Below are 25,113 nucleotides of genomic sequence, written 5' to 3'. Positions count from 1 at the left end.
ATTTCAAATAAATCGATTCGTATTTTTAGAACATGCTTTTTATCATAACACAATATATAGTCAGAAGTAATTAATCATTTTGCATTTATATTTTTTTTAAGTTACAAGATTGATAGACTCCGTCATTAGTAGAAATTTTATTCTTATTTGATTTTCAGGCTCTCTTTAAGATGTGTGCTTTAATATGGACACTTGAGAAAATATGGCAAAAGAAAAGTCCCATCCTATTAGATATTCTATAATGACCACCCTGTATTATTTTTGTTCCTTCGCCCAACGTGCTTATAGGGTTGTACACGTGCTCGTGAAAGTCTACTCAAGAAGGCTTGCATGTATCTCAAGAAAAGTTGCTAGATGCCTCATGATTGGTGGGGTTGGACGGTGTGAGATGCTTGGTTGTGAGATGTTCTTCTAGTCCACTTTGTACGCACGTTATGACCTTTAAAAAACCAGAAGAAATTAAAGGATCAGTCTCCCGTCACCACCAGCGGTGGGTCACCTTAGGATATGAAGAGTTCCATATTGTCTTGTGGTCCATAATAGATTTATATAAAATCATAATTTATTTATCCAAAAATTTTTACTCAAACTTTTTTTCCTAAATCAAATATTGAGCAATAATATGTATGTATATATATATATATATATATATATATAAAAGAAATTTCGAGCACACTTAAAAATTGTGAAGCGTTTGATAATTATATATTGGATGTTTTAAGTTGATGCATTGCCCATCTCATACATAGATCTTGGGACAAAATTGTCGAGAGACTCCCAAATATATTGCTTCTATGATGAAAACTAAATTTTTCTTTAAAAATCAATTACTGACACTATTTTCATGCAAAGTTCATAATTTCTAAAATAGCTATGAATATGTTATGAAATGAATCATATATTAGGATTCAAAATTATATTTTGCACACTTTGAAAGTTTCTTTTATTGGATTAAGACTTTAAATGAGGGATAACTATAACTCAAACATGCAAACTCATTAAATCCTTGCTACAATCTAACCTGGACTCGATCATAAACTATATGATCTTGAGTCACACATGAGTCTTGAAACAGACCATGATTTTTTTTTGGGATAAAATTTAAGTGAAGCAAAAATTTATAAAAACCATATCAAAACTCAATGATTTACACAATATATTGATTAAATATTTAATTTTAAATTTTTTTTAAAAAAAATTTGTTACTGTCTTTTTCTGTCTGTTGCTACTTTCCATGGTCGTGTTATTCTTATCTCATCTAAAAGTTTCATTATCCCTCTTATTTCCTTTCCTTTTCTAATATAGATAAACTCATTTAATATTTAGACCAGGCTCGATTCATATCCAATCCATAGCATAGCCATAGATCCATAGGATTTTATAATTCCAGACTTAAGTCGACATGGACTCGACTTAGTTGAGGATGAGCATGGTTTTGGCCAAATATTATACTAAAATTCTTAAGAGTTTGTTTGTCTATTCCTATAAGATTGGACTGAAAATCCTATAAAATTTGTAGATTATGCCATTTATTTAAAAATAGCCTTACATCAACCGAGCTTAACCTAACTCATTTTTTTTTTCTTCATGCAGTCCAAAGGCTAGAATCTGTGCTGAATTTGGATAAGTTGTTAGAAAATATAAGCTAGATGGCTATAGAATTTTTAGCCTAACTCTATAAGAATATCTAAATAGTCCCTTGACCATATCCAAACCTCACTCCATGGCTGATAGGTGGGTCATACAACTCCACAGCCATCGCGGAAGCAGCCAAGGCGGCAAGCTCAGCCAAGGTCCCAAGGTCTCGTTCCCCACGGAAACCGTATGAAGGATATATGCGTAAATCCAGGAAAGGACAAGGATAAACCGATAAATCCAATACGACGCGCGGAAGAACACGCAGCATCTACAAACTCTTTTCCGATGGAAGGTTGGATTCGGATTGCAGTTACGAGTTGATGTTGGTTTGACCCTCTCTTTTCCTAGCTGTAAAATATAAAAGCCAAAAAAAAAAGTAACAAGAAAAATTAAAAGAAAGTTCCAATCCTTCTCAAAACCAAATTCTTTCCCACAAAAGAAAAAGAATTTAAATCAAAAGGGGAAAAAAGAGAAAGTTTTGATTGCTTCAATTGGATTTTATTATTCTTATAGCTGTCCCTTTAGGGTATCTTTTTGGGAGTCCGTGGGTTTTCCTCCCATCAAATTAATTTATTGCCTCCCACACCATTGTAGCGTTCACATCTCTGAATTCCATAAAAAGGGTAAGGGTCAATTTAGGTTATTATCCTTTTCTTAATGTTATCATTGCTTTATCTTGTTATTAGTAGATATTTTGTTTCTATGTGTTTAATATTGTTATGATTTTCTTTTACAGCATGGTGGATGAGTCCTTTCTGTGATTTCTTTATAGTAAAGGGGTTATGATATGCCACTCTTTTCAACAGCAGTTTTCTGATTGGTTTGGTTAGAATTATGCTGGTTTAGGGATCTCTGTTGGATTGGGCTTTTGATGTTCCTTTTAGGAATACATCAGAGTTCATCCAATTAACCATAATTTTGGTCGGAGAATTGAAGGTGGCTTTGATCTGAGATTTTATTAGGATTTGGTTCTCCTTCTCCAGTCTTGGCATTGTTCTGAATTCGGTTGATTGGTGAAAGAGTTTTCTTAAATCTATTGTTGATGCTGCCAAAAAGGTTAGAGGAATTGGTTATCTGCCTAGATTGAATCTTTTGGAATCTATAGAACAGTTCTCATGGAGGTTAGGGTTTCTTCTCTTGTCTGAGAATAATGAATTGATGCTTATGTTCTTCATTCTGTTCTCTATGGTTGGGTTTCTGTTTTATATAGAATATGATAATCTCTTATTTATGTGCATCTTGGGGCATGTTAGATGGAAGATTTGATTTCCAAAGTCTTAGGATTTAGATGTGAAATAGGAATTGGATCTCAGTCCTTTTGTAGAATTAGGTTTTAATCTTCATTGGCCATTCTTTATTATAATTTTTCTAAGCACTCATGTTTGAATTAGAACCTATCTTTAAGATCTGGTTTTTTTTTGTTTTCATATAATTCTTTCAAAGAGGACCTAGTAAGTATGTTTTATTGATAAGGACATAGAATACATATAGAGGTAATACATTAAAGGCAACTGAAGAAAGCCCTTCTTCTGCTCTCAATAGACATAACGATATGAGCTAGAGTCCTTTGCGAAGTGTAAGGAACTCTTGTTCTTCTGATCAGTATTTGTTGGAATTGAAGATGTACAAGTCCTGGCTTTTTTTTTTTTTTTTTCAAATGCATTTTGAAGTGGATGGTTTTCCATAATGGTCTTCCTGTTCGCAAGTGCTTGGTAGTCTGTTTTGGATTGAGTGTAGGCATCTCTAGCGTTACATGAAGTAACTAGTTACTCCATTTTCTTTTTTTTTCCTCAAGAGAGAAACGTCATTGCTAGTTTCCTGAACATAGAAAGTGTTGATGCATTCTGTTTGTATGCCTTATTGAAGCACATCTCATGAACTGTTGCTATGCCTATGACACCATGGTGTTGCATGGTTCAATCGATTGACTGGTTTGTCTCTTTGCCATAGTTTTGTGACCTTCTGTCTTAATTTTGTGTCGACAGTTTGCCTATTTATAGAATATTTCTTTTTTCTTAAAAAATGTACTAGTTATAGTCACTCGATATTATATTCAAAGTGTTAATAGTGATGCAATTAAGCATCTGGCACAAAGTTGGATGAGATATTGCCCACTGCGTATCTTTTATTGAAGAAATCATGAATTCCACAGTATATAACTGAGCAAGTTGATTTGGTGGTAGATAAAATCCATGTTAGCAGCAGCCACATGAATTTGAAAATTAAGGCACGCTTTAGCATTAGCAACCATGATATAGACTGAACCTGTGGTGCAAATTAAAAAGAGTTGAAGCTGTCAGATGCACTGAAGATCGAGCGACAACTCCGAACAAAATGGCTTTAATACACAAGTAATAGTAATAGCAGATGCAGAAAAATTCTTTGTTCAAACAACAATTGCAATTGGAATTAGAAAGATCTATGTTCCTCTCAAAGGAAACCCTTCAGGCAATTTTTGGTTTCAGGTGTGCCATATATAGCATAGTCATAATAAGATAACCTTTTACTACTTACTAGGACAATCAGATACTAATTTCTTGGTTGGTTGTCTTTGCATAGATTTAGTCAAGTATGTTGCCACAGATCAACGAACATTTGACTGTAACCATCAATGAAAAATTTCATCCAATTATATAAATCTGACATGATTAACTTTCTAGTTTTCAGTTCATTTCTTTTCTATATAGTAGATATATTGTCATTTATTCCTTTTTCTGTGCTACCTGAGGTCTTTGACCTCCTCGTTTAAGTATTCAACATAATATGCATTGTTCTCTATATCTGCATCTCTCATATTTCTTCTGATGTATACCAGCTAAATGGTTTCTGTACCTCCTTGATCTCAACTAGTCCAAATACATGTTCTAATGAAAATATTGCAACTATGAGAAATAGTTTAACTGGGACTATTGAGATTGTAGTAGTAACTGTCCTAAACTAAGGATTGAATTTAATATTTCGTAGAGTTTTTTTGCATGAATACCCTTCTAAAAATTCAAATTTGCATGAATACCCTCTTAAAATTTGTATTTATTTCTATATCCTCATAAAACACTTTTTTTGCATAAATGTTCCTAATATAACGGTTCTTCTAACACCGTTAATAAAAACCATATTTATTTTAATTAAAAATAAAATAAAATTTTGAAATTACTTTTTTGTCCCCCATCGCAATCGTCTTATAAATGTTTGTGTTTGTACATCTACCCATTAAAGGTATTTTAATCATTGTAATTTAAAGCCGTTAATTTTTTAACGGCGTTAGATGGTGTGGGTACATATGCAAAAACAAGGATAAAAAAAGGTAAAATAGCAAAACAAGTGTTTTACGAGGGTATACATGCCAATATCAATTTTGGGAGGGTATCCATGCGAAATTCAATATTTAGAAGGGTATTCATGCAAAAAACCCTATTGCATAACTTGAACTTGCAATAAGTAACTTAAAATATGCATATTTAGGAAACACATCTACCTTTCTTTCTTTCTGGTCTTTCTTGGTTTGGCACAAATGGTACAGTGTTTATTTATAGGAAAAAACAGCATGAATAATATGGAGCATGCAATAATGGAAATCAAGGGACAATAGCTTTTTCTTTTCAAATATACAAATGATGTATTATTTATGATAAGATGTAAGCAAATTGTGAACTACATGGAGCGTGCGTATGTTGAAATTTATGGTCAAATCGACTTTAGATGTCAAGGAATAAAACCCATTCTGTCAGTCCTAAAGCAGGTGCAACATCACTTTTAGTGGTTTAACTGTGGGGCTTTGGTCAAATTGATGGCCAAGGGATTATGATCAAATTTCTTTGTTGTGTCAGGCATATCATCTGTAAGGATTAGAAGATTGGTAAGGGCATCCTTAACAAAAGTAGAGCATGGCAGATGCAGTAAAGATTTATGGGGCATGAAATTATAGTGCAATTATTGCATATGTCTGTAAATCTTGATGCATACATTTCTGTAAATTTTGAGAAGCCACTGTTGGAAAATCTATGAGTGCACATGCTTGTGGGGTACCGAGTATTTCTCAAAATTCAGATTACATGATCAATTTATACTGTTTGATGTAACTAGGGGTCGTGAATTGCTAGATCAGCATGAAAAAAATTGACAGGAATTGTTCAGGTGACTGTGCCTAAATCTGAGAATGACAAGTTAGGACAACATGGTACCTTGATAGAAGCTTTAGAACTGCATCTGGTTGCCGTCGCTGATGACTAGCACCGACCATTAAGAAAACAGGCATGAGATTTTTGGCTGACTAGAAAAATATTGTATGCTGCTCCAATGATGAATTTAAAAATCTTGCATCAGTAGATGATGTGACCAGTACTAGTAACAGGTGTTTAGATAGAATTCTTAAAATTGAGCTTAAATGAATTGAATTTGTCTTATTATTAGAAATTTGTTCATGGCAGTGCAATGCTACAATATGGCTTGTGGCAGTACACATACATGCTTCATGCCAAACTCATCTTTTGCTATTTTGCCTTCTGCAGATGGCTGATAATAATTAAAGAAAGGCCAGCTAGATAATTTATTTTTATTTCATATTTTTGCAAGTTTTTTCGGGATTTAAAATGGTTATACTTTCTTAATATGATGTTTTATTGCTTTTTTTGGATGTATATATATGCCTATATACATATATACATACATGTATACATATATAGACACATATATACACAGATGGACATCCATACGTATCTACGTATGTATGGGTTCCAGGACCCTACCCTCTGCAACAGCAGAGGGGTGTCAACCTGTTTACCTTAGTCTTCTTGGTCATAAGTTTACAGATCAGCCTCTTTAAATGTTTTCTGCATCCTCTTATATTTACCATCATTTAAAATAAAGATAAGAGCGAATTGACTGCATTAGAAACAATCATCTGACCACACCCCCAGTGAACTTTGATTGTCGAAATTTTATGAATCATGATTTTCAAACCTGATCCGATATTACGGTTGTCTAATAATCAGGAAACCTAGGTTTGATAGTCCCCATATGCTCTCAACATGTTTACTATGCCAGCATGGCTAATAGGTTTCTATACTTATATCTCTTGAACAAATCAACTTCTGCATATCTTTATACGTGGGAAGCCTTCAATCAAGGTTCGCCATCTCGGTACCGTACCCCATATCGGTGCCACACTAGCACAGTGTCGGTATGATACGATATGAAATTTTTTTGGCGTACCGAGTGTCGGTATGCCACTTGTACTGGATACCGATACTGAACTGATAAGGTACGGTATGCCCCATCCCGACTGGTTCGAGCCGATACGGCATACCATGCCTTCAATACAAATTTATGGCAAAGCTGTCATGTTCTGATATGTGGCGGCTACAAATTATCTTGTTGAAATTATTCTGCGAAAAGGAAGCATGCCTTTTCAGTTGCCGTAATAGAAGGCACCACCAACTCTTCTTTCATGCTACGAAACGTTCTGGCTATTTCATTGCAATATCAAATTCTCTGTTTTGGATTTCCGTCTCAAGATTAGAAACATGTTAAACCTGTGCCAGTTACATCTGTAACTATCTCTTTTTTCATGCAGTGATATTGTTTGCTGTTTTTTGCAGATAAAAATCAATGGAGACGGAACTCATTTAGAATAGCTTGGGAATGTCAAGTGAAAGAACTAATTCGTTAAAATTTCCTATTGAATTCAGAAAGGATCCAGGTAATGCTGCAGAGAGTTATGGTTGTTCCATGGAAGTTACTGTGACACCACCGGTACAAATGAATGCTGAGCATGGTGGTTGCAACGAAGTGAAGGTTAAACGCTCTCGTCAGTGCAGAAATGGGATAGATTATTGTATGCTTGATTATAGCTCAGAAGGGGAATCAGACCATGAAAGGCTCATCAAGGTTCATATTATCTATTATCCTGTGTATATATCTACCATTGATATTTGTGCTTTTACCTGACATTCTCTAAATGGAAGGAACCATCGCCACATTTTTTGTTCATGCCTCATCTGTTTCCTTGAACCATATTCCAAAGTGAATCTTGTGTCAGAGCCACAGTCAATACATTGCAACTTGAAGTTACACTTGATTACTTTTAATTTATTGGTTAAAAATGAAATTTAAACATGAACTATCAGTGTAAAGAATAAATGGAGGAAAAATTTCATCTATTTAAGTTAAAGTAGGAACTATCTGCAATATCGATGGTGCTCTCTCTTTTGTTTGATGCTATATTCTACATGAGAGATCAGACCTCCTGATGATTTTTTTCCCTTTTTGCTCAAAGGATTGCTCTTTTAAATGTTCTCTGCAAAGTGATGACTATCCCAGATCGTCAGGCTACTCTAAATCGCACAACTTGTTATGCTTAGAAAATGTAGGTTTTATTATTTTTATCCATCTAAATTGATCTGCCTCTTCTGACACTGAGATTCTGAAAACAGGAAACTGCTAGATGGATTCCAGAAAAAGCGTGTAGACCAGTTATTGATGAAGCTCCTATATTCTACCCCAATGAAGAGGTAAGCTATTCTCTTACCATATATGAGTTCTGCATTACTTATCAGAATATATTACGTTTTTGTCGAGCATCTGTTTCATCACTTATTTATTTATTTTTTTTGTTGACGCTCGTTTTTTTTTTTCCTCTTAGGAGTTCAAAGACACTCTTGGTTATATTGCTAGCATACGCCAGAAAGCTGAACAATATGGTATATGTCGCATTGTGCCACCACCTTCTTGGAAGCCTACCTGCCTTCTGAAAGAAAAGAGCTTCTGGGAGGGTGCCAAGTTTGCTACTCGAGTTCAAGAAGTTAACATGCTTCAAAATAGAGAGCCAATGAGAAAAAGATCCAGGAATCGGAAAAGGAAGAGAAGAAGACGCATAAGATTTGGAATGACTCGCAGACGTAACAGCTCCAATAGTTCAGATGCTAATGACTGTGCTGCCTCAGACACAGAAGAAAAGTTTGGTTTCCACTCTGGCGCAGACTTCACACTGAAACAATTCCAGGAATATGCTAATGACTTCAAGGTGAAATATTTTGGCATAGAAGATTCTAGCAAAACCTTAGTTTCCTGTAATGAGGGTCCTTGGAAGATTTGGCAACCCTCAGTGGAGGAAATTGAAGGGGAATACTGGCGAATAGTTGAAAAACCAACAGAAGAAGTCGAGGTAATATCTTCTAATCTTTGGTGGAACAAGTTTTTGGACATTAAGATATTCAACAATTATATTCACATTCTTATTCAAATTCAGGTACTCTATGGTGCTGATTTGGAAACTGGTATATTTGGTAGTGGGTTTCCTAAAGCACCATTATCAAATCAAATTTACTCAGATCAATATGCGCTGTCAGGCTGGAACTTGAACAATTTTCCTCGACTCCCTGGTTCTGTACTTTCTTTTGAAAGTGGAGATATCTCTGGAGTCCTAGTGCCTTGGCTATACATAGGGATGTGTTTTTCATCATTTTGTTGGGTGAGTCGATACTTTAACATCTTGTCCTTTTTTCACCCACTCTGTGTATCAAAACCATGATTATCACTGAACTTCCTTGATTGGTGATATACACTAAAAAGGTTAAGAACTTGAGTAACTTATGTGCTATGCAGTTAAATATAGATAAATAACCTTGAAAATGAGGAAGAACGTCCCCTTAAAATGGGATTTCTTTGTTTCTAGGAAGAAAAGCAATTTCTGTATCCAAATTGAGATCTTGCACTCTCATTTAATTTTTGTAATCTAAATTGATAGCCATTCTTCTCACTCATTTGTTTGACATACTTTTTGTTCAACATACCTTATATTACTTCAGTTCTTTTTTTAATCATGCTCGTAGAGTATAAATTCTGCCAGCTGATGTGTCATTGTTCTTGGTTTGTGGCAATAGCATGTCGAAGATCACCACCTTTATTCTCTGAACTATTTGCATTGGGGTGAACCAAAAATGTGGTATGGGGTCCCTGGAAGTGATGCTGTGAAATTGGAAGATGCCATGAGAAAGCATTTACCAGAATTATTCAAAGAACAACCTGATTTGCTGCACGAATTGGCAAGTTCATATCTCTCTCAGAATTTATCTATTTTCTTTAGCTGTTATTGAACTTAAGATATGTGCATGCATTTTCTATGCATGCTATGAGATCATCATCATCATCATCTTAGAAAAGCTATCAGATTAACTTAGAATGAACAATTTTGTAGGCAATAAAGAGCACCTAGGTTATTAGTGTTTTTTTGGTACCTTAGAATGATTTTGGCTATAGATACTTTTACTTGATTTCTATCTGGACATAATATCTGTGAGTGGTTAATGTACCATATTAGAATTGATATTTATCCTCAATTTTTGTCTTGCCCGTCAATCTGTCCATTTTGCAGATGATGAAACTCTCATTCAGTATATACTTGTAATATATAATTTATTTCTTCTCAGATATTTTTTTGGTATCCTTATATAATTTAATAAAATTAACTATACTTATTGGCTTCTTTTATAAATGTGATTTTCTTAACGGTCAATGATACTGCTATACTAGCATGTTATCATTTTTGCATACCTGCTATTGTAATTTAAAATTTCAGAATTTAGCTCAGATTTCATCTGTGATTGAGGTAGAATATCTCAAGTATCTATTTATATTAAGTGTTCAATAGAATTATAAAAGATTTGAAAAAATTGAGATTTATTGTGCATATGCAACATAGTATGGTAACAGTAGAACATTATGTTTTTGAAATAGTAATAAATGGCATTCATTACATAAGATTTGTAAACCAATACTTCCATATTAGTCAGATTATTTGTGCATTAACACAGACATATAACATGATGCTGAGTCCTAATTGGCAGTATCACTCATTTTGATGAGAGTGGAGCGAGTATATTTGTTATAAGCAAATCAGAGCACTACAAAGAACAAATCATAAAGATCCATACATGAAAAATTGGCAAACAGAAAACATTGTATCATTCTGGACCATGCTTACTCACTGTTGGGAAACCGAAACAGAATGCATACTTTTGCGGGTGACTAGGTTGTTGATTAGCGATGGATGGATACATTGTATGACATGGAAGGCCATTAGCAGAGCCATCACCATCATCAGTACAATTTTTTTTCATCATCACTTTGGCTCCTATGATTGGCTATTTTTGAACATCACATTCTTCCAATATTCTCGAAAATTCCATCTTTCTCAAATGACCCTAAAATGTTTCCTGCTTTGCTTGCCCTCACCCATCATCAATCACAAGTTGTCTATCAAGCAGCGCAAACTCTTGGATACAAAAACAACTTTTTGTACCTTTTATCTCTCTCAAAGATTGTTGAATTTCTGGAAAATTTCACTTGAACCTAATCTTTTTTCTTTCCAAATAAGGGTTGAATATCTGCCTGGTGGAGTTTATTTATCGGACAGAACACATGGTTGTGTTTCACCCTTTCTTTGTGTAGTGGCCAATTTGTCTCTTGAAACTTGAGGATTAATTTTGGACATCTCTGTAGTAATGGAGATTCTTTATCTAGTAAATCGTAGGAATTATCTTGTCACTTAAGTGCCTTAGCCCATGCATCAATGACATTTATAACTTTCAGAAAGTTTTCCATTATACCCCATCAACACATAATGATCGAAGTACTATTAAATGGAAATCTCTATTCCATCTCTTATAATGTTTTATTTTTTTTCATAACATACCCACTCATCCACTAATGACTAACCCAAGTTGAAGAGTGAAGCCAAGATCATGCGATCAGTCATATTGGACTATCTCGACTATCCACTTGTCCAGAAGTGTGATCACCATTTATATCTCCACTTCCAACTAAACTTGCACCATGTGCACTTTTTTACTAGAAAATAGTTTTATTTGTGAAGTTTTCTCCTAATGACAAAATCATCAGCAAATGACCTTTTATCGGTAACCAGTAGGCTTGTCTTTGACAAGGGAAGGTGCTTATGATCTACATTCTGCTGATCTCGTCAAATTAGTCCTTTCTAGATAATTTTATATTGCTGAATTTTCAAAACATAATTGTGGTGCATGTACCACACTGATGCTCATCTTACCGACTGATCAGCTTGTGCTTGTGTTATGTTGGTTAAAAAGCTTTTCTTCTCGTAAACTATCTCATGGATTTGTAAATCCATTCGTGATCATAGTGAGTTTCAATGATGCCCCCTAAAATCATCATACAATTATGCTGAGACATCTTCATTATTATTTTGGAGCAGGTAACTCAATTGTCTCCTTCAGTTCTAAAATCTGAGGGTGTTCCAGTTTACCGTGCTATTCAGAATCCTGGGGAATTTGTTCTTACTTTTCCAAGAGCATACCACTCTGGTTTCAATTGTGGATTCAATTGTGCAGAGGCTGTTAATGTTGCTCCCTTAGACTGGTTACCACATGGACAGTGCGCCGTTGAGCTTTACAGCAAGCAATGCCGGAAGACATCTGTGTCCCATGACAAGTTGCTGCTAGGTGCTGCAGAGGAAGCTGTCAAAGCACTCTGGGAGCTTTCATTCTTAGGGAGTAAAAGCCCAGATAACTTGAGATGGCAAAGAGTTTGCGGAAAGGATGGAACGCTTACTAAGTCTATTAAGGTAATTATCTTGTTACATAAGCTCTCTCTCTTTTAAAGCTGATAATAACTTTGGTCATTGTCTCTTCTTTTTTCCCCATAGGCAAGAGTCTGGATGGAGCAGAAAAGAAGAGAGTCTCTTTGTAATACATCACAGTTTAGGAAAATGGACAAGAATTTTGATGCATCAAAAGAAAGAGAATGCTTCTCATGCTTTTATGATCTGCATCTCTCTGCTTCAGGTTGTGTGTGCTCTCCAAATCGTTTTGCATGTTTGACCCATGCAGAACTACTTTGCGCATGTGATCCGAGGAAGAGGTTTTCCCTTTTTCGCTATAACATGGAAGAATTAAATGCCCTTCTGGAAGCTTTGGAAGGGGATTTGGATGCCATGAGACGTTGCGCATTAGATATACTAGGACCGGTCCAACTTCCACAACTGGAAATGCAGGATAAATCTGGAGAGACAAATACGAAGGACTCAGATAAAAGCTTGTATGAATCACAGAAACAATTTATCAGCAACAATTTTGGAGATGCAGATACCTCTGATCAGGATAATGGAAGTCAGGTATGCAAAGATGTCTATCTTGAACAGAAAAGAAGCGAGAGCCCTGCTTGTTTCCAAACGACAGAAGAAATCCCTGATATCAATTGGCCATGCAAATCTGACCATAAAAATGCTTCAAAAGTTATTGAAGAAAATTGTCGACGTCCAGGAATGTTTTATGCTTCCAGTGTAAAGGATGAATTTGGAAGTGACAACCTTGACAAAGAACCCTTCCTTACCAAATCAGATGCAGTTGATCTGCAGCAAGTTGAAGTTGCATCCAAGTCATTGAGATATAATTTGTTTGATGGTAGTACAGGTGAAAAGCATCACAGACAGCGTTCTGATCTAAACACCAGGCAACCATCCAAAGAATCAAATACTAGAATTCCTGCATGTCTTGATAGTGAAGAAGAGCAAGGCTGGAGTTCTGATATGTTAAAAAAGTCACATCCCTCATCTTCCTTGGGTGTTAATGATCATGCATGTGATAGAACTCAGATGGCGTGTAAGTCTAAGATAACCAATAGTATGTTGATATCAGGTCCAGACTACAGATACTCCGTTTTACCAAGCCATCCTTCTGAGTTGGTTTCCGAGTGTGATTTGATCAACAGAGTTTCGAATGTGGCATCATGTTCCCAAGGTGCTGAATGTGTCTCCAAATCTAGTGCAAAGCTATTCGGAATTGAGCTTCAGAAACTTCAGCGATGCCTAACCACACATTCAGATGGTGAAGGCACTCGACTTGTGCCTGCTGATCTGTCTCAATTTAATGAATTGAACCAACATAGTCATGAAACTGAAAAGGTTAACCAGGTATTGAAGTATTGTGTTGAGCCTCTTAAATTTGGAATGGTGATGCCGGGAAAGCGATGGTGCAGTAAGAAAGCAATCTTTCCAAAAGGTACATTGCAATAGATACATTGCCAACTTTCTTAGCTGATTATATAGATCTAGTTTGATCCATATGAGTTTTTCTTTTTGAGGGAAATTTGCATAACTTGTACATTCTTGTCGAGAAATACACCTTAGTTTGTTAATTACATCTATATATATGTATATTTTTCTTTCAGGATTCAAAAGCCGGGTCAGGTTTTTCAGCGTGCTTGATCCTACAAGGATATGTAACTACATCTCAGAAGTACTGGATGCTGGACTTCTTGGACCTCTGTTTAAGGTGGGTTACTTAGCAAATGAAATATATTTTTGCATTGTGTGCGTGCGTAAAGCACCATTAAGTAACCTTTTTATTTTTCCTTTCCTTTTGTTTTGCTTTTCCTTTAAATATATAAAGACAGAAAAAGGGAAAAAAAAGGAAGAAATGCTTATTTCGCTGGCTTATGGACTCAGTGTGTATACCCTTTCTTTTCTTTTTCTTTTTAAACAGAAGAATACATAAACACATGAACTTACATACATACATAGATGTATGTATGTATGTCTACATGCATGCATGGATGGATATATGGATGCATGCATGTATGTATAAATGAATATGTATATGTATATGTATGGAGTAGCATATTGAACTATAACATGTAACTCATTATGGTATCAGCTCAAGAAGTGTGAGGGGAAGAAAAACGGCTACATTATGGTATAGTTGGGGTCATATAGGATGCATCTCAATATAATCTTTTAACTTGCAACATCCATTCTGTATACAAAATAATATGTGACATTTGTGCATAAAACGTATAAAGGATGACATCTAATTCGCATACATAGTTATTTAAATTTCCCCTTCAAAAAAAAGTAATTTAAATTCGATAGTAACTATACCTGCAACCAATTTGTTTTAGTCCATATAAATTCCTGTTGAAGGTACATTCTGTTTCTTTTGAATCTATAGATCCTATATCAATCAGTTGATATTGAACTTCTCCCACCACTGCTAGATCTAGAAATGATGCATCCTTAGGTAATGCTAGAATCAATTATACTGTCAAAAGTCAAAACACAACATAAAAATGGTTCTATTGCTTGCAAGGCCATTTAAAATATCTTGCATTTTCTGTTCATAATGAAAATTTAAGAAGTTTTCCACTTCCATACTCTAAGAAGTCTATACTATCAGCTGCTGCGGAGTGAATGAGGTTTCTGTGATCGTTGTTCGTCAATATCTTAATAACTTAACTTTTCTTAATTGCTAAACCCCTCTATTATTTTTCAATTATTTTTTCCAACTAGTTGGGAAAAGGCTGGATGGCTATGTTTGTGGTTATTCCAGATTTATAATGAATTTCTTTATCTTTTTATCATGTGAATTTCAGGTTACAGTAGAAGAGGACCAGGAGCAGACCTTTATGCATGTTTCAGCGCAGCAGTGTTGGGACATGGTTCGAGAAAGGCTAAACCAAGAGATCATAAGACTATGTAACTATGGGAAGCAAAATCTCCCCCCATTGCAGCCAGCAGGGAGCATAGATGGGCTTGAAATGTTTGGCTTTCTATCCCTATCAATCATTCAGGTACATCTAGCTCTTGCTCTTCCAGCCATTCCGGACTAGCTCACATAGGTTGTTTCGAGCAATAAACCCTAGACCTCCACCAAGAGCAAGCTCTCAGGGGAGAGGTGCCAACCAATATATCAGCTTGAATGGATAAAACAATACTGCTGTTTTTGTTTTTATTGCTTAGAATAAAGGCCATAAAGTTCAAATCCAGCTCACTAGACCATTTTGAATTCAGCATGCATTCGTAACAAAGCCTTAAATGAACCAGTTTGCTTTTGGTTATTTAAACTGTCCATGCCATCTTGGTTTCTTTGGTTTCTATCTGAAAAAGTTCATATCATATTGTAAAAGAGGGAAGTTCCTTCATGCAAATAGTTTTGTTACCAAGCACATAACGATTAATTATTTGTCCCTTCACAATATTAGTATGAGTTAGTGAGGCTGCTAATTCGAGTGATGCATATTGATACTGATCATAGTGCATGCAGGCTATTGAGGCTCTTGATCCTTATCACCGGTGTTCAGATTACTGGGCATCGAAGTCGAACGTACGGTTGACATCTGAACTGATGATGCAAGTAAGAAATCACCCAGCTATAGAGGTGGTTAAGAACTCAGCTACCAGAAATGAGCCAGAGAAGTGCCTACTTCAATCAAGAAATACAGGAAAAACAGTAAACAAGTTGTTTGGTGTAGATATAACTGGGTCGGAGAAGGACCCACCAGATTCAAGCAGCCATGTATCGGCCGAAGAGGTCCAGCATGTGCTCGGAGGACTGTTCGGGAGGGCAAGCATGGAAGAATTAAGAATGATGCACAAGATATTCTGCAGTAGTTCAGGAAGCAACAATTGGAGATCAGCATTAGATACATTGCTGGATGAGATTCAGAGGAAGGTACGTAAATAAGAATTTAGACCAAAGTATGCATATAATTTCTCTCGGGGACGAGCTGATGAGGCGAACAACCATGAACTGGTTGACACCTCTCCTCGAGGGCCAATCATTCTTTCTTCCATAGTAGGTAACATGACTATATTTCTAGTTTTTTTCGCACAATTTCTTTTTTGGTTTATCCTTTCCAAAGCTCCATACAGAACATGGTGGGGTCTGGCATTGCTTCTAAATGCAATTATGCCCCATCATGTTCCTATGGAGTATTTACTCTCTTATTGGATTGTGGGTTTCAGCTTTATTGGCCCATGTAGTTGGCAATGAGATTAATTGCTTCAGTGTAGAACACTTTTAACTCATAAATCAGGAGAAGAATTTTGTGCACATGTGGTTATTTGAGTGCTCTTGCATGAAGACCTAAGCATTTGAAGAGTTGGAATTTGAGTCTGAACTTGTTGTTCTAAATTCAGTGCTCCCTATTGGATTTGTCTGGGGTCCAGAGTTGTCAGTTGAGATAAATTTCAGCTTAGTGTCATTCTCATGCAGGGCCTGCAGTGGAACAATTGTTCCCAAATTTGATTTATGCCCCTAGATCTGGACCCGAACGATATCCATATAAGATTTCGAACACAAAAAGGAACCATTATCTATATGAGATGGGTCTATAACTTTCCTTGAATCCCATCCAGGTAGTCTGTAACTAGGGGGTTTGCTATGTCATGAAGGTAGAAGTTGCGGATGAACTGGTCGAAGGGGTCGTTGAAACCGTGGCAGCAGTACATAATTTGAGAAAGAAGAACATAGACAATGAGAAATGGGAACAGGCCATTATTACTGTGTTGAACAAGTAATTGGTTTAGTTGGTCAATGGTGAAGGCAACTAACTAGGCTCTTAGTGGAAATAAGGTGGTCTCAAGGCCTTAGGCAACTTTAAAGTTCAAATGTACATTTGAGAACAGATGAGGGGGTTGCAACTTAGTTTAATGTAGCCCATGTCATACGTCCAGGTATGGGCCATGATCTACAGTTAATTGTGCCGACGGTGTTTGTCTTTAATTAAAGCAGCTTGTGATACTTAAGTGAGAGATCTCAGCCACACAGATAGTTCAATGTGCTCATCAGTGTCTGATTCGGAGATGTGGATTGAAATCGACAGTTGATATTGGAAAAGATCTCTTCGATAGAATTTATCTGAATGGACCACTTGACAGCCCAACTACTTCATCAATAGTTGCCCAAGAAAATTAGGTAGGGTGGTCCATGATATGTAGACCAATGATGCCTGTTTCACATCATTAAGTGGGGGACTTGGTCTGCCATTGTAGAGGCCCATGGAGATTTTGCAAATCAAATCAAAGAGTCTAAACCCCCAAAATGGAGATATTGACATCTAACGCTTCTTATGTAAGAGGAAAAATTTCAGTCACGTTGGTTGTGGTTTCAAATTTCTTGTTTGTTTGTTGTGTATCTTTTCCACTATTAAATGCAAATTCCCGAGTATATTGGTAAGGTTCCATTGAGGACATCGTTCGTCTCTCCACCGCATGGATCACATATGTCAAATTCCAAGGCATTTGCTCTCTCGACCAAGGACACCCCTTAGTTTGCTCTTCAATAAAGAAATCATGCAATCAGTAGATTGAAATTAGGTCGGCAACCTGATTTCTTTTTCTGTAGATATTGATAGTAGAGAAGACGGCAAGATTGTCTCTCAGACGCCGGAGTTGATGAAGGTAACCATGAGCCAGATTGCCTTGGCCATTTATCCATTTGATACTTGGTTTTAGAATCTCCTTCGAATCACAAATTGGAAAGGTGTTAGAGACCAACGCTTGGATTCCTTCCCGTGCCACACTAATTTGATGATCAACTTAAATTAGTATAAATTGAGGTCTTGATATCCTATTAAAATTTCTATGCTAGGTAAGCATTTGTTTTTTGAGATTGGAAGGCATGTAATTCCCACCCGCCCAGAGAATATAAACGGCATATTTGGTTGGGAGAGTGGGGCTTTGGAATGAGAATAAAAATGAGTGACTTTTATTCTAGCCGTTTGGTTAGAAGAAGTTCCATTCTGATTCTGATTCTCGGAGAAAACGAAAATGCTCCAATATCCTAAAACCTAATTCTGACTCTTTTCTAATATTTAAATCTCATTCTAATTTCAATTTTAGTCATGAACCAAGCGTGTCAAGAAGTATGGCAGTTTCGATTTCCATTCCAATCTATTCTGATTCCGTTAGTAAACCAAATGCATCCTAAATAAAGATTTTTTTCTCCACTAATCCTTGGGGACGAAATATGTGAGAGATAACACCTCCCAAGATTCAAACCCCGATCTATTGCTTCCATGCAAAGGGATGTCACCATTCAAGTGCCACTCAATTCATTGCACATATAAGCATAGTTGAAGTTACGTACTAGATGGTTTGGTGGGGTAAAAGTTTTTCCTTCCAACTATGATGTACTAGCAGAACAGCCAAACAAGGTCTTCCAAAATAGCTACAAAAATTTACATTGAATGCAAATCAATTTCTTCCAAAGTTTTATATACAGTAACAAGTTCTATCATGTTGCATCTCTGCACCTTAGAACATCTTATAATTTTTTTCCTTTTCTCGCTATAGGTACAGATAAAAAAGACATCAAAAAATTATTTTTGACCCTATCATAAGCCAGCCGTAGAAAGACTAACTAATCTCGTCGCTCCTTTTTTAAGTTTGGCGAGCTGCCTCCCACCCAAGTCACTCTTAAAGCAAAGGATTACTCTGAAATCTTGATCAAAGTCATTGCTTTTCGTTATTTTTCATAAAAATACATAGGTTTCTACGTAAATTCATTATATAAGACATGAAAATCGATCCCAAAGCTGGGAAGAAAACAAGCAACAGAAAAAAAAAATTAAAAAGACTAGATACAAAAGCAAGCTATCTTGGAAGAAGATACAAAAGTCCAATGATTCTAGCCATATTTAGGGGCTATTCGGTTGCCTACATCTAGGCTTCAGATGCTGCATCTCATTTATAATCATGCAAATGTAGATGTTTGATTGCCTACAACTAGACTAGATGTAGGTAACTAGGTCTAAGGCACTCTTGATGCATCAGTAGATGTAGCAGAAGATGCCCATACCCCAAGATACAGTGTCTAGTTGTAGCCTTACAAGATTATCATTACTACCTTTCTCTCCAATCATCATATAATAACAATATTAATATAATTACAATAATAAATATCATGATATTCTTATATTTAAGATGTTGCCTACTCAAAAAAAAGGCAATGGTGATAAATTAGGCTACGAACTAAACTACATGGAATTTAAGATACATATATTAATTAATAAATAAAGATAAAAATTTCATTTATTGATGATCTAGAAAAGGGTTCCTCACTATTGCTACAACCTAATATTATAAGTGGCTTTCGCTATCGATTGGGATAGGTGTCACTATTTAGTTTTCACACGAGTTCTTACTGGTTTGCGCCATATGCACTATTATTGCTATGCATGGTAGTTACCATTCCTCTTACCAATCCTATAGGTAGTGCTTCCATGTTTTGGATACTGGTAATTGTTGGCTAATCACCTTTCTTAGATTCTGGTCCGATAAGTGCCTTATCTTAGGCTGGTTGCTTGCACTCCCTTGGTTTGCATCATTGATAGTCCTTTTGGGGATTGGCTTGCATCCTGATACTTGGTCTACACCATGATACATGGTCTATATCTTTGGTACTTGGCCTGCATATATAATGCTTGGTCTATACCTTTATCACTCGGCCTTCATTTTGGCACTCGACTTGCACCTTGGTACTCGGTACTGCATCTCTATCAATTTTCACCTTATGGTACATTGGTACTCGACCTACACCCTTGTACTCTGCCTACACCTCTAGTACTTGGTTTGCAATATTAGTACTTGCCTGCACTTTGGTACTCAGCCTACACCTTTGTACTCTGCCTGCACCTCTAGTACTTGGTCTGCAATTCTGGCCTCTATTTTTTATATTAAAACGGTAATTCATATAACTCTAACTTGAGTATATCCGATCATATCAAAAAAAAGTAAAGAAAATAAAGAAGTGAGATTATCAACTACAGATGTCCAAAAAAGCTTCCTAGAGTGCCGGGCGACGTAGGATGCAACCCAATCAGCTGCTCTGTTTGCCTTCCGGTACACATGTATAGCATAAAAATTACCCATCTCTTGAGCCAGTTTCCAGGTCTCTAGGATGAGGGGGTGATCGTCACCGTACCTGTCCACATTTTGTATCCAGTCGATTACCACAGAAGAGTCCCCCTCAAGATGCACCCGGTCGGTGCCGAGAACCTTCCTCGCATAAGATAAATCCTTCCAAGCAGCCCGCAGCTATGCTCCAACAATGGTGAGCCCTGGCATGCGACGACCACCAGCGGCTATCAGCCTGCCCAGACAGTCTCTGATCACAAATACTTGGCATATACATTTGGTACTCAGCCTATACCTTAATACTTGGCCCGCACCTATAGTACTTAATCTACACCTATAGTACTTGGCCTATACATTTGGTACTTGGCCCGCACCTATAGTACTTAATCTACACCTATAGTACTTGGCCTATACCTTGGTGCTTGGTTTGCACCTTTGGTACTCAACCTGTACTTCTGGTACTCGATCTACATCCTTGGTGTTCGGCTTGTACCCTGGTAGTTGGCCTGCACCTCTGATATTTGGTCTGCATCTCTGATACTTGGTTTGTAGATTCTCAATTCGGTTTGTGGGCAGATCTACAAATCAAGTATTGAGTCTATCCAAGTACTCGATCTAAGAATGACATCCGTACAAAACCTCTTATTACTCAGTTTGCACAGGATGCCCTGCAATTACTCGATCTATATTGCGTAACCTTCCTAGGCCTGCTATTGATTTATCTACAAAGAGTGGCCATAAGTCCGGATGTATTATAAACAGATAGTTCTCCAAGTTGAGTCAGGTGGTGATCTTACAATATACGCTGCAAGATGATCACACCCTCTTCACATTATATAACCATACAATTACAAATACAATACAACATTTCTAGATACAGCTCTTGCAGCATCTCTAGATGCATTTCTAGTTGCAGGTCCATCCAGATAGATAGATTAGGTGACTGTGAAGTACTATTTGATCTAGTCCAGCGCTTCATGGAAGCGACGAGCTCTGCCCATGTTGGTTGTCACAATCCATTCAGCCTCCAACCTGTTGGTGATGTCACTTACTGAAGCCTTTACTCAGCTATCACATCGAGGCTGTGTTAAAACTCTGCAGGCCCATGGCTATTGTCGGCAAATGATTGCTACTTATCACGTCGCGACTGTTTTCCTTGTTCTTGCAAACATACAAACTACACGAAGGGAATCATCCACTACATATCATTGGTACAAATTTCTTGGTCTTGAAGGGAGTACGATTCCATGGGCCATGGCATAAAAGCTTGGGGTCTGTACCCTAGGGAGAAGGGTCAAGGATTCAAGCATCCTTCTCTTCAACACGAGCATAATGATGTCATGTACATCAGATTAGATAGAGATATGGATAGTTCAGGCCTGGCCATGTCTTGTGGAGTACTGATATAGATGCTGCATGGCCACCTTTGCTCTTCTCGAGTTGGAGGACCACTGGATTCCTTTGGTTTGTACTAATTACCCCTCCGTTCTCACACACAAATTTAGGCCAAATAATCTTTTTCAAAGGCCAATGGTGCAAGCCATGATCCATCAGAAAGAAACAAAGAAGTGCAAAGGAAAATAATCCAAAGGCAGTCTTCTTTAAGATAAAGTCGAAAGAGGAGATCTATAGGAAAAATGTTGACTTTTCTAGCGTTAGAGTGGAAATAAAATATTTGTTTCGAAAAAGTTTAAACTTACATCCAGATCATTTGCATTGAGCACATGCATATAAGAAGAATCAAGATAGATGTTGTGATCAGAAGAATAAAGATATTCTAATTTATATGAATGGTATAATTATTTGTATTTATTTTCCTCACTGTTAAAAGCCTTATTAGGGTTGGCTGATGCCGTAAAGTTTGTAAGCCCTAAATACGGGTGCCTATGAACCTTTGTCCATACAAAAGGAAAGAGAAAGGATGGAGATTCTTGTTTGGCGTATTTTTGCGTATTCATAACTCATGAATTTCAAACTACTTGATTTGTCTGTGCCATTCTCATAGTTTCTTAAAAATCCATGTAAGCAATTTGGAAAAAAAATATTTAGATGGAATCAAAGCTATATATCAACCTTTTCAAGTACATTTCATATACCTAGTATCGGCAACATTTACATCAAGGATCATGGCCATTAATCCGAACATTTGATTAAGCAATCTAGTATTGTAATGCAAACATTCGAAAGTAAAGCTTAGGGTCCATTTGGTGTAGAATCTAAGAAGATAAATGAATTAGACCTAACAACATGCACGACAAATCCTTTTTATTTTTCAAATTTCTCCCTCAAATCATTAGAATATTTTAAAGCAAAAGTTTACTAGGCAAGAATCAAAGAAGTTTTGCCAAAAAAGTTATCTGCAACACCAATCTCCATCAACTATATTTAATTATAAAAGATGTGAAAATAGCAATCATACCAAGCAAGCTCTCAATTTCTTTCATGCTTTCCTTCATATTTACTTTTTGATCTTCCTTTTTCTTTTACTCTATTCAACTATTTTGGACTCGTTTGGTTCATTGGAAGAGAAGAAAAAAATATGGTCAATGAAAAAATAGAAAAAAAGCCTCATGTTTGGTTGAAAATTTCAAATTAAAGACATGAAAAAGTGGCTTTGTCATATTAATAAGATTTATACATTTTATGAAAAAAAATTTATGTAGGATATAAGAAAATCTAAGTCCCACAGACCAAAAATTAGGGTAATTTTTTTTCCAAAAATGCCCTTAAGTTTTTCAATAGAGTGGGATAAGATCATTCTCTTTATTAAGGACATAATAGATGGTTTATACAACTTTTTCAAACAAAATACATGCTCAACTAAATATAAACTATGTTGAAATACATCATTTTTCTACGATCAACTAAATATGTAAAAATTATTTTTTAAATATTATTATTATTATTATTATTATTATTGTAACGATTCCCTCGGAGTATCTCACATGCAGAACAGCGGCAAGTAAAATAACAATGACTATCAAACAAGGGGACCATGGGCACTGTGGTGTGGGCCCACCCAACCCACCATTGTTTTATTTGGGCTCCACAGCAGGTTATCGGCCTGCTCCATCTCTGATGGGCCCCCAAGTTTTGTCCCATAGCCTTAGCCTTGTCCTTTTCCCATAATCTTCCAATGAGCAGAATACGCTCAACTCAGCAGCGTATATCAAATCTTATCGTCACGCGTCAGGCTTGGATTATAATAATCGGACGGTCCCGATATCATCTTTTAATCGTATCCCCGCCTCCTTAAAACACGACAACCCTGGCGCGGAATTCAACGACCACGTGTCTTGTCCAGAGCGATTTTCCCAAGGCGAGGTGGGGACCGTGGAGGACGACGCGGATCTCGAGAATTGGAGCACCGAAATTCAAAAACGCGCGGGTACACGGTAAGTACCGCGTAGAAACGACCCGCCCGTTCCATCCCATCGTACGGCTGGAATATATTAATCACGTTACCAGAACGCAGAACGCCCCTGCTAACTGTCCTAATTGGATACGGATATTAAAAATTTATATGCATATTTTTTAAATAAATACAAATACAAATAAAATATTAAAGTTATAAATATAAATATAAATTAGATAATTAAAATTTATTAGTTACTCTGAGTATATAGAAAATTAAATTAATAACATATTAATATGATCATATTTTTTTAAAAAAAATTAAATATTATATAAAATTAAATAGAATAACAAATAAAATTGAATGATTGGATACAGATTAAATAGTTATCTACGTATAGTCATATATATATATATATATATAATGGATATGGATATTAATTAGATATTTGAATATCTATTCATATTCGGATAGAATCGGATATAAAAATAGATCTGGACAGGTATTATCCGGTTCATTTTTATCTCTTCCTAGTGATTTTTAAGATGGAATAGGGGCATTTTGATCATAAAATACTAAGGGCAATCTTGTAATGATGAGCCCAATAACTATCCATGAAAAGGTGATATTATTCATAATATGATTTCTTTGAGATTTTTGACTAAATTACCAAATAATCTTCTAGGCAGAAGAAGATGGTGGAGTAATGATAGTAGGATGGTCGTTTAACACCATTAGATGCTGGGTCCTATTGCTCCATCCAATCCGTCGGATCGATGGTCCTCGGAGTATAGTGGAGTGGTTGATGAGACGCCACTTAGCGGGCGCTTAGAGGGGAGAGAGTGGGTGATGGGTAGTTGGCACATGAGATGCCATAGGTTCGGATACGCTGTAGTCGAATGGAAGGAGGGATGATTTGATATACAAGGTTACATTTTTAAAATCAATTTGCATAAAGAAAAACAAGCTGAATTGAAGAACCTTTATTTGGTAAAATAAATTATATCGTAAAAAACTTTATTAATATCTCAAAAGGCTACCACATATGATGTATTAGATGATTTTCTAATTTAATTTGAGAATTAAATCTAATAGAGAATCATCCTCGAAATAGGACTCGATAATAAAGAAATATGCTAGAATTATTCTACTACAAATATGGAGACTTAGCCAAAATTCGATACTATCTCTTATAAAAAATTTATAAGAAAATCTGATGAAAACTTCTTAATTGCAGTCACTTGCACGCTCATTTATGTGATGAACATAAATTAAATATTTACTTATTACAGTCTTCGGCTGTATATTCATTGGCTACTCCAACATTTAGCATGGTTTAGCTAGTTATGGTACATGTTGGCTGCATCTTATATTACATCAAAATAGCTGGGAAGTAGAGGTCATATACAAGGGAGGTGGAGATGAAATCTCGAGGAGTGGTTGATGCCAAGGA

The 25,113-nt window shown here is 36.2% G+C and overlaps 1 protein-coding gene across 5 annotated transcripts; it reads left to right on the top strand.

Moving 5' to 3' along the window:
• The first annotated feature begins 1,940 nt into the window (after positions 1 to 1,940).
• On the top strand, positions 1,941 to 16,499 carry LOC103696685 (lysine-specific demethylase JMJ18-like). Of its 5 annotated transcripts, XM_008778374.4 has the most exons (12): positions 1,941 to 2,261; positions 2,375 to 2,759; positions 7,236 to 7,524; positions 8,070 to 8,147; positions 8,279 to 8,800; positions 8,885 to 9,106; positions 9,519 to 9,680; positions 11,867 to 12,235; positions 12,317 to 13,670; positions 13,840 to 13,943; positions 15,040 to 15,237; positions 15,711 to 16,181. In XM_008778374.4, exons 3-12 carry the CDS (start codon positions 7,279 to 7,281, stop codon positions 16,128 to 16,130), a joined length of 3,675 nt encoding a protein of 1,224 aa, XP_008776596.2. In that variant the 5' UTR covers positions 1,941 to 2,261; positions 2,375 to 2,759; positions 7,236 to 7,278; the 3' UTR covers positions 16,131 to 16,181. The 5 variants fall into 5 exon arrangements, with proteins under 5 accessions (XP_008776596.2, XP_026656791.2, XP_038970304.1 ...); XM_026800990.2 differs by lacking the exon at positions 2,375 to 2,759; XM_039114376.1 differs by lacking the exon at positions 1,941 to 2,261 and having other exon boundaries at positions 2,291 to 2,694.
• Positions 16,500 to 25,113: the final 8,614 nt, after the last annotated feature.

This window comes from Phoenix dactylifera, chromosome 16, assembly GCF_009389715.1.
Source record: "Phoenix dactylifera cultivar Barhee BC4 chromosome 16, palm_55x_up_171113_PBpolish2nd_filt_p, whole genome shotgun sequence".
Classification (NCBI taxonomy): domain Eukaryota; kingdom Viridiplantae; phylum Streptophyta; class Magnoliopsida; order Arecales; family Arecaceae; genus Phoenix; species Phoenix dactylifera.
The sequence above is the reverse complement of the archived record's forward strand: the minus strand, read 5'-3'. Positions and strand labels throughout refer to the sequence as shown.